The sequence below is a fragment of the Bombus pyrosoma genome, linkage group LG14 (assembly GCF_014825855.1).
Source record: "Bombus pyrosoma isolate SC7728 linkage group LG14, ASM1482585v1, whole genome shotgun sequence".
NCBI lineage: Eukaryota > Metazoa > Arthropoda > Insecta > Hymenoptera > Apidae > Bombus > Bombus pyrosoma.
In genome coordinates, this window is record NC_057783.1 from 267,363 (window position 1) to 278,198 (window position 10,836).

The 10,836-nt window shown below is 38.6% G+C and overlaps 1 protein-coding gene and 1 long non-coding RNA gene across 2 annotated transcripts; one reads left to right on the forward strand and one right to left on the reverse strand.

Moving 5' to 3' along the window:
* Window positions 1-2,344: 2,344 nt before the first annotated feature.
* On the reverse strand, window positions 2,345-5,487 carry LOC122575224 (aminomethyltransferase, mitochondrial). Its single transcript, XM_043743898.1, has 5 exons — window positions 4,695-5,487; window positions 3,959-4,299; window positions 3,254-3,573; window positions 3,079-3,161; window positions 2,345-2,903 (listed from the first exon to the last, which is right to left on the reverse strand). The coding sequence occupies exons 1-5, from the start codon at window positions 5,101-5,103 to the stop codon at window positions 2,566-2,568; spliced, it is 1,491 nt and encodes a 496-aa protein (XP_043599833.1). The 5' UTR covers window positions 5,104-5,487; the 3' UTR covers window positions 2,345-2,565.
* Window positions 5,488-5,914: 427 nt separating this feature from the next.
* Window positions 5,915-6,756, forward strand: LOC122575123. The gene is made up of 2 exons (XR_006319328.1): window positions 5,915-6,641; window positions 6,681-6,756. It is a non-coding gene; the product is annotated as an uncharacterized LOC122575123 (long non-coding RNA).
* Window positions 6,757-10,836: the final 4,080 nt, after the last annotated feature.

The window sequence follows — 10,836 nt, forward strand, 5'->3', positions numbered from 1 at the left end:
TTTAAAATTAGATTGAAAAGTATTAAAAGTATTAAGATTAATTTTATAGCATTGCAATATTGCATTAGCACAGTACAATATCTTTTTCCTCATATATGGATATTAATTTTATTTTTGTCTTATGAATTAGTGTTGCGAATTTGCATCGCGATTTTTTTTTAATTAGTTTTCCAGTTAGAGTTGCATCGACGAATGATCGCGTTTCTTAAAGTAGCGTTGCGTTTATATTATGCCCAATCTTCTTCCACTGGACTGTGGAAGCATGTCCCTGCTCCTGGATCATCAGATGCAGTTGCACCAGTAGCCTTTTACATGGCTACGATGGAGGACCGTTACCGGTGTTGCGAACATTTAAATTTGAGTGCATAGATTAATGGATATTAGCGTTGCGCGAATAATTCACACGGAAATATTTTTTTCTTCTTTTCTTTTCCTCTTTTTTTTTTGCCAATAGTTAATTAGATTTTAAGTTAATTAGTAGATTAGATAGTTTTTCTAGTCAGGACTCGTGGAAAAACAGTCGAGAATTCTGACAGTTAGGATAAATAAAAGGACCTTTAGATTTCTGACGAGTAGGGTCTAAAGAGATCTCTAGATTCGTGGTAGGTGGGTTCCTACATATAAAGATCCTTGTACACCCTGATAGGTAGAGCATGTATAAACAAAATTGTTTATCTTGTTTTAATCGATTTAAATTCAAGTTTGTTTCAGAAATGTCTACAGGGACAGTGGGAAGAGGAGATGACAAAGTATTTCAAGATACAAACATACGATACGCTTTGAAGGAATCATTTCATAAAATACCCCTTCTTCCAGCCCCTTTATTATATTAAGATATTTATGTAATTAGAAAATTTATCAAGCAGTTTCATCGATCTCTGTTCAAGTATAAAACTTTAACAGTTTCTTCAACTGTTACACGTTTATCCAAGTATCGAATTGTAGAAGTATTGCGATTCTAAGATATCATTGCCTCTATATTGTTCATAATTTCACGACAAAATTTGATATTAATTTCCAAGCATAGCTAATGATCTAATTTTCTTCAATGAGCTGCTAAAGAGTTCGTTAGGTCTACATCCCCTGAGTTTTCACGTTTAACGAATGAAGATCTTTTCACAGAAGTCTGAAAACAGAAAATTGTTCTACGCATTGCGTAATATAAGGAGGAATTTCTTCAGGATAATTTCATGGTAACATGATGATACTGTAAGAAATTGTTATTTTTATCGTAATGTAGCTATCAATGATGCTGTGGTCACTGGAATGGTCTCATTATCGTGACAAGTTATCGCATCACCAAATCGTTATCGACTTATGATTTTTATACCTGTTCTCGTTGCCAAAGACTTTTAACTTCTGACGACTAATGTTAAAGAAAAAAAAAAAAAAAAGAAAAAGAAAAAAATATACGATGCCGTTTAAAAAACTGAAGGTTATCTTGATATCTTGCTAAACATAAGATATTAGAAAATGAATTGCATCCATTCGATGAGTTCCTTGGAGTTCAACGTAATTCGTTCGAGTCCTTTGTAGTCGATAAAACCAATAGATAAGGAGTGATTTTAGATAGTACTTTTTACCGACTCTTCCTGTATATGACGAATGGCTAATAATTATGATATAATTATTAATCATACAACAGATAATATAAGCTAAGTAATATCGGCTGTGAATTTCCAGGCTAGATTTATGAAATTTACTGTTGGATATAGTATTATGTAGATTTATTGGATCAAGCATGTAGCATCTTTTTAAATGTAAAATCTTTTTAATGAGAGAAGGAGAGAAAAAAAGACACGATTAGCAGTGTATAAATGTTTAAGCTTCCGATTGATTCTTATTTGGATATCGAAATTCATTTACGAGGCGGGATATCTAGGCTATTACTAGATAGTTTATACGGTAGTATTTACTGTATCTTACAACGGGGATAGTTAGTACTGCAGTAAGAGAACAAGTTGACTGTTTGTTTAATAACCAATGGATTAATATCGCGGAACAATCTGTTTCGTCTAAAATTGAAAGTTACTTCCTCCAACTCCTCTATTTATAGAGAGTACAAATTTAAATGTATATATATCAAGTTTTTACAATTTATACTTGGCTGTATAAAGTCATTTTACCATATGAAAATAAAATGTGTCGGAAATCCTCTTTATCGTATGCCGAATATACCAAGTTCTTCTTGAGCACAGACGAGTATTATACTTCTATTCACAGAGGGCTCTGTAATAAGCAGAAATAAGAATTCTCCCCACTTTATGTGTGTGTGCGTGTGTGTATAGTAAAGTAACATACGTAACATATCCACACATAAATAATCTTTGGTCATTACGCTTCGTAATTTTCATTCGATTATAATCTTTTTTACACAATTCTTACAAATACTTTCAAAGTCTCTTCTTCAACGCGATATTGTATAAAAAGTCTGTACAAAATGTATTCTAATTAATGGATCATTTCTTGTATCAGATCGAGTGTTAGAAATTTAGAGGAACATTACACCGGAGTACAATAGAGTACAGTAGAGAACAGTACATAGATAACAGTAAAATATATCGATCATTTTGCGGTATAGTAATTTGTCTTGACGAAGGGCATTTTTGTGATGGTAGCCTTGTACGTTTTCCCTCGAACTTGTACCAATATTCCACCACCGTAGTGAGCTAATTCCGATGGCACGTATCCCATAGCGATAGAACGTCCAAGGGTGGGACTAGGCCCACCGGAAGTGACTTTGCCAACGCTTTCACCTTCTGGAGTTAATATACACGCTCCTTCTCTCACTGGCGGACCATGCACAACCGTTAATCCTATTCGTTTTTTCTCAGTTCCTGATTTGATTTGCGAAAGTATCCTCTTTGCACCTGGGAAGTTTCCTTCCGCTCGCCTTCTTTTAGCTGCGACAGAAAAGAAGAAATTAAGCGTTTATGGTTTATGGTCACTAGCGTATCTTATTACCGTCTATTATTTAGAAAAATAAGCATCGTGCAAGTAGAGATTCGTCTTATCTGTTAAATGCTGTAACGAATACTCTACTTTGGATATTTTATATATGTTTGTCCTGTTACCAACCTACTAGCCAGGTAAGTGCCGCTTCGACTGGTGTAGTTTCTTCGTCGATGTCATGCCCGTAGAGGCAAAGGCCAGCTTCTAGCCTAAAAGTAATTAAATGAGATACCGATGTTAATTAAACAATCAATGATAAGGTTCGAAATTAATGGGAAATTATTATTCGGGGATCGAGTACCTTAAACTGTCCCTGGCTCCCAAACCAGCCAGTTTCGTGTCGGGTGTGTCTAAGATCGCTTCTACCAAGGTTGGCGCAATTTTGGCTGGCATCGAAATTTCGAAACCATCCTCTCCTGTATATCCGCATCGAGTTACCCGGATTCGGCTTCCAAATACCGTAGTTTCTACGCTGTTCATAAATGTTAGATTTTTTAAGTTGATCTTTACAATCGATCGAAGAACCGATGCGGCCGTAGGACCTTGTAACGCGACGAGACTCTGTTCCAAAGGATCCAGGAATCGCAATTGTATGGATTTCCCTTGGCGTTTGAAGTTTTCCTAAAATTAAGAATCACACTGACGAGCCATTTCGTAAGTAACGACGTCGTGTTTATAACGATGTTGCAGCATTTTATAGCGATCGAAATAAATAAAAATGAATGAAAAAATGAACTGAATGACGTGATAATTGTCAATTATATAGTCTTTTATTCTGTCAAATGTTATCGAATCTGAACTGTGTATGGCAGGACGATGGTTTCTATCGTTAGGCAGAATTGTTCTATTACTGATAATTATTACCGATCATACTTGTCGACGGTTATCGCGTTTGGTTTTACTTTTGAAATTTCAAATGCAATAAAGACGTCTAATAGAGGCGTCAATAAAGAGACGTCGTTATCCGTGGAATGATTTGTAACATACGTAAAATTCCATCGTCTACCTGTTGTTGGAGGAGCAATTGAGAATCTTGATCTCTTCTTCCAGCATTAGACACCAGAAAGTATTTATCGTCGTCGTCCTTTGTAATTATCAGGTCATCGAGAATGCCTCCATTCTCGTTGGTAAACACCGTAAGAACCGCGCTGCCTTTGCTCAAGTTCTTCAGATCGCTGGTCGTCAAAGATTCCAAAAGCTCGGTTGCATCCTTTCCAAAAACTAGCGTTTGCATCATATGACCGACATCGAAGAGCGACGCAAAAGTTCTGGTATGTTGATGAGACGCGGCTATTGCCTCTTGATATTGTACCGGTAGTAACCAGCCAGAAAAGTTGATTATTTTACCTAAAAGAAAGGCACGTTGATACCTTTTTCTTATCAGCTTTTGCATTTCATTTTCTGAACATCAAATTTTGTCGTTGTCATACGAATGCATTACTGAACGATGCGAACTTTAATATTCTTACAATCAATTGGACACTAATTAATTAGCGTAGCGTGAATGTTTTAATAAATACAATGGCGTAGAAATACCCTTTGTAGCGTATCCATGTATATGCAAGATGAAAGCCGTAGCTGAAATGTTTATCTCTGTCCCATTCATCATCTATCGTGACCTTTACAGCACTTATTTAGAAGGAGGGCAAGAAACCAGACACTTTTCTCGCTAATTTTGCAAACAGCCTAATACTATTATGCATTATTATGTAGGAACGCAAGAAATTTTCATTGATAATTACCTCTATTTTCCATATGAAGGTCGTACAAGCAAGTTTTCCTTGGCCCTGGCGTCGGCGTCGTGGCAGTCGACGTGGATGTCGGCGTCGATGTCGGCGTCGATGTCGGCGTCGTTGACGAGAAACGCTGGCCTTCGGTTCCGTTTGACCGCGTTTCGGAATCGATCAAACATCTTAAACGCGACTTTGATACCGTATGTCTGCAGCTGTTCTTAAAAATCGTGCAAGACTCGCGGACACTGCCTAACGTCTCGAGATGTTTGTCAAAGGTCTCGAAGCAAACCGATCTTCCACGAACGCTAAAACGAAACATCGTCTTTCCTCCGTGGCAATTGGTCGTGCACTGATTGACGAATGCAGACTGGAAGCATCCGCGCGTCCCTCCGTCGTTGACCCCGCTGACACGAGGCATCTTTCAGAGTCCGACTTGGCATGAAAAATCTGTCGATGCCGTTTACGCCGTAAATACGATCTCGCGTTCCTCGAACAGCCGCCTCTTATTTTTCAACGTTTATCGGCGCGCGCGATTCGATAAATGACGTATTTCGGTGGTGAGGTAAGTGAGGTCGGAACGTTGTTTCGAGCGTCAAAAACTCGAGTACTCTAATCACTTTGGAAAACTTGACTTCCTCGGAGATTCCATACTATAGCTTCTTAAACGAGACTTTTCTCACAACTTACGAACTGTTGAGGATATTTATCTGTTTATCGTTTCGCAAAGATTCCCGATGTTGTTTGATCGTGATTTCCTGATATTTTCATCTGTTTACCGACAGATTGTATCGCCTTGTGTCCGAAGATGGTACACGAATGATGTGTCATGCTTGTTGAAATGGAAGAAAGATAAAGAAAGACATTGAGATAAGTTAGTATTTTCTTGTACGATACAAGCCGGGAATAGCCAGTGTAGAGATATCGTTATTTTCATGCTCAAGTGAGGTCAGTATGCTGTTAAAATCGGAAACTAGAAACGCGCGTATGTCGTAGTCCGTATTTCGTGTGGATTTAGAGGGGAGATGGTAGTAGTCACGAGACTCGTGCGCATCGGATGCTTATTAAATTTTTATTGTACCACGTAATAATAATAATAATAATAATAATAATAATAATAATCGTAATAATTAATAATCGTAATAATTAATAATAATAATAATAATAGTAATAATAATAATGACAATAGTAATAATCGCAATAATCATCATCGCAATAATAAATCGTGATAATAATAATATAATGTCAATAATAAATGTTAATAATAATAATAATAATAATAATAATAATAATAATAATAATAATAATAATCATTCGTCACAATAATAATAGCAATAGTTTCGTAATAATAATGACAATTCATCGTCGTCGGTAATAATCCAATGACAAATGTCAATAGTCATATAGTAGCGTGTCGAACGGAGAAACGACCTTAAAAAACGAAGACAGTATCAATTGTTTGTTCGTACATTTTGTTTTTTTTTTTTATCTTTTAGCTTCCGTCGTCTTATTCTTCTCGCTCGCGCTTTTTTCATTTTTTTTAGTCTCTTCTTACCTCTCGCTCTCGCTCTTCCACACGCGCATTCTCTCTCTCTCTCGACGTATTTTTTTTTTTTTGAGTTTTCTTTCTCTCACACACACGCACACTTTCTCCCTCTGTCTCGTGTTTACACAATTGATGCAAAATGTCCCTACACAGTCCGACGAATGTGTGTGTGTGTACGTTTTTCCGATCGATCGATTTTTTTCTTCCTCCGAGTCGTAGTGTGTTTGCTCGACGCTTTCTCTATGATATTACTTTTGCTTTTTCCGCCTTTATCCTCTTTGAAATCCGCTATTTTCCCTTGTAGCACGTGTTGACACATTCACTCACATTGGTTAATCGGTTTGCTAGTGGAGGGACTAGGGTGGTAATGTGAGGGGGTGTGCAGTTGGTGGAAGATTATCAGTGAGGAGTGCGTAGGGGCGTGGGGGGAGGAGGGGGGGGAGAGGAGGTAGGGAAGGTAAGGTATAAAGGTGGGGTTGGGTGTGGATGACGTACGGGTGCTGGGAAAAGGATTTGGGGAAAGGAGGCGTGTTAAGGTGTCGCGAATTAATCAATCGGGAACGCTCACGAGGAAAATGGATTATGCTGCGGTGAAAACAGAAGGCGCGCTATAAAATTTAGGCCCCACCGGTCAACGGATCTACTTTTTGTTCTGTGTTTTTGTTTTGCCAATTTTATATCCGATCTTTTGCATTGTTTGCTTCGATTCATTGTTCGAAAGGAATTGGACAGGATTGTCAGAAAAGTCGACAGATACGATTTTTATTTGACGAAAGTTGGACGAAAGTTGGACGAAAATTGGACGAAAATTGGACGAACCGCGTGAAATATGGTGTGAAAATTCGTCGACCGAGGGACATTTCCGCGGTGCCGAGAGCGCCGAAAGCCGATAACAGTCGCGTACGATCGCGAGGGGAAACCAAAGTTGTTCGATCGAAGGATGGCTGCGATCGGGAAAGTATACTGCCTCGTTTCCGCGACTTCTCGTATCGCGCTCGTCCTACGCGTTTTATCGAGCTCTGTTATTTTTTTTCTCTTTTTTTTTTCTTTTTTTCTTTTTTCATTTTTTGCCTCTGTCGCCTCTCCTCCTCTGCTCATCCTGGAACGCGACAATGTGCCCCTTTGTGATTTCGAATGTTTTACGTGCTCGTTGGGTGTGTTTCCGTCTCGTGGTCTAGAGGAGAAAAAGGTGGAAATAAAAACCGGGGGTTAGGTTGAGAACGGGCGTGGGGATTTCGTCGGAAGTGGAAGTTGTTTGATCGGGCTACATTGTCACGAACGAGGAAGCACATCGCGTACGCGTTCGCGTTTGTTTCTTTTTTGCTTTGTTTGTTGCACTGGTTGTACGTATGCGTGCGTACATACATACATATATGTATATCTCTATATATAGATATATAATGTTTTGTTATATTACGGGCTATTTCTTCTCTGTTTTGGTCGTCGTACAAAAGAAATGAGGATTGAGTCGTTTTCTACCAAAAGTTTCCTGTGCTTTGAAAACCGGAAGTAAAGAAAATGATTGTTGCAGCGAACCCAAACTATTGCCTGCTATTGTTTCTTCTATTATTCGTTGGTATCTCGAAAACTGTGTATTTTCTATGAATTTTGTTTTACGCATGTGCTCTCTACCTTTCCTCTTTCTCCTTCCTTTCGTTTGGCCGTGACGTGTGCTCTTTATTTTTTTCTTCTTTTTCTTTCGTTTCGTTTCGTTTTCGCTCGTTTTCGCTCGTCTTCGCTCGAGGGGAGGGGGACTTTTTTGCTTTGCCGACATTACAGTGTGCAATCACCGTCAAAAAAAAAATTTTGTTCTCTCAACTCTCGCATTCTCTCTCTTTCTCTCGCTTTCTCTCACTATTTGCGCTCCCTATATACTTCGAGTTCGATAATTTCGTCTAAAATTCCACTTTCGCCTTAACTATACACAATAATCATAATATATAATAATAATAATAATAATAATAATAATCACGACTCGAATACATCATCGATCACCTCCGAATATAGATACAATAATTTGTTTCTTCTCCGTCTTCTTCATTCTCTTCAACTTGTTTCCGCCTTTCTCTCGCGTTACATCTCACAATAATGATCGTTTAGGTCGTCGTATATCTATACATATACATATACATATACATATACATATACATATATATATATATAATTTATAAAATGAAAATAGGTACAATTTTGGACGCTTTTCTTCGTCGAAAAAACGCTCCGAAAATTTCATTTTCGCTTAATAATGCCCATCGGTTGCGATTCTAGTCCACTTGGTAGTAAAATTTTGTTTAATTGTCACTCTACCATTCGTACACGTTCTCTCCTTTTCATTCTCTCGTCGTCGTTCGTTCGTTCATCCTTTGAAATCATTCGTACGCACGATCCTCTCATCAACGCAGCTTCGCACTCGTATTTCCATGCTCTCGTTAATTTTTTTTTCTTCCACACTCAGACCTCAGTATCCTTTCATACAGAAATTTCAGCGATAATCGCTCTCGCGATACATCAGCCTTTTTTCGCCTTCGATTTCGAAACACATGAAATTTTAGGCTGGCCAATCGCGTGCTTCCGGAATCGACGAGCTTCCAACGGCGCTCGCAACCAGAACAAAATTTCACCGTGAAATACGCGCTTAATTTTCTAATCTACCTCACGTTATAGTATATTTACAGTCGTTCGATTATGACGTCAAGTTTGTTCTTAAGTGTCTGGAAACTCGATTTTCGAACGGCTTTAATTCTGACTCAGCTCTCGCATACAAGCTCGTCCGAACAAAAGTTTCACGACTCTGCACAATTTTCATCGCGTTTCGATTATTTCTTTCTTTTCTTTCTGCTTTGCACACTTTTGCACCATTTTATCTTGCGTAGAAAGAATTTCGTGCTACGCCAACTGCAACGATCGGCTTCGCGATTCCAGAATCGTGAATCGTGTATCGTGAACGCTGAACGCTGTACCCTGAACCCTGAACCCTGAATCCTGAACCGTGAACCGTGAACCGTGAACCGTGAACCGTGAACCGCGAACGTGAATCGTGAATCGTGAATCGTGAATCTTGTATTGGGATAATAAAACTGTTGTGACGCGGTATCGACCTCGTCCCGTGGAACTTTGTCGAAACGAACTGGTATGCTTTATTTTTTTTTTTTTCTTTAATAGGAAGCCCGAAAGACGCTTTATACATAACATTTGTTTGCTTTCTGCATTCGCATTTACACTATAACTCGCAAAACATTAATTCGCAGTGTTCAATGGTATCTACTTGCAAGTATCTGAAACACTGCACATGGATTTGACGCTTCCTCATCTTTTCAAGAGTTGTTGCACATTCTCTTATTGCTAAATCGTCGTCGTCGAAAATAATATATTCCTTTGTTTTGTTTGTTTCGCAATGGCGTCAAGTTACATGGTTTTGATATGTCTAATTAAGAAACGGAAGTCCTGTTTCAGATAGCCTCTTTCTTTCTGTCGCCCCAAGTATCAAAATTAAATTTAAGCGTTTTTCTTTTTTACGCGGTTTCGAGAGACAGCTGTCGAATTTCTTTTACCATCAGATCCTTTCTATTTTAAGGAGAAACTACGATGAAACAGAATTCCGTCGAGTACAAACGATACTCGAAACAAATGTTTGATACGAGTTTGCAAGAAACGATCTTCGGTCGAATAGTAGGAATTTTTACGCGATCAAAAAGACAAAGTCGCGTATTGGTAAAAACGACGCGAAAGTTGAATCGAACGGAAGATCATCTCTAGAAACGTTCCCTTTCGCCAATCGTCGTCCATCTATCCTTTTATTAGTCGGATTCGATGGTCCAATCGCTTGGATAAATTGGCCACCAATTGTTCGATTCCCGATACCACAGTAGCTGATCTCATCGAACACTGCCCGCGAACGTCACAAAGGATGACGTGGATGGCGCGGGGAAAATAGTTGAATTTCCAATTTTCTTCCGCGAAGAAGAAAGTTCTTCCGCGTGTGCCCGGAAGTTGTTCCGTCGCACGGAAGCACTCGTTGACGAATAATAACGATCCGTAAAGAAGGAAAAAGAACAATTGTTCGATCCTAGACAGATATCTATTTGTTTTTGCTTCGTGTTACGCAAAAAGGCTCTCGCGATTTCAAAAATTCTCCCTTTGTTCATCTCATCGTTTCTCGCAATCATCGAAAACGTTGCTCTTTCTCCTAGATATTGCATCACATGTATCATCATACATATAGAACCATTTATGAGAAATCCTACACAATGCGGAACTTGCTCGTAACCGAAAGAGACTGCTGAATTATTATCGCGTTCAACGTACGGTTTTCACCTTTTTACGCCTCTCGCTATTCCCATCTTTTCTTTTTTTCTCTCGCTCGCTCGCTCCCTCTCTTTCTCACTATCATCTTCTATCATTTTTCGCTTTCCCTTTTCAGGATATATCATCTAGATTTATTATTTTTTTCTTTTCTTTTCTTTTCTTTTCTTTTCTTTTCTTTTCTTTTTTGCGCGTCGACCACTTCCGAAATTCGAAATTGTAAACGCTGCTCAACTACGTACGCGGCGCTTCGAGGATTCATGTATATACGGCTGTTTCGAACGTGTTGTATGCGTTTCCAACGAC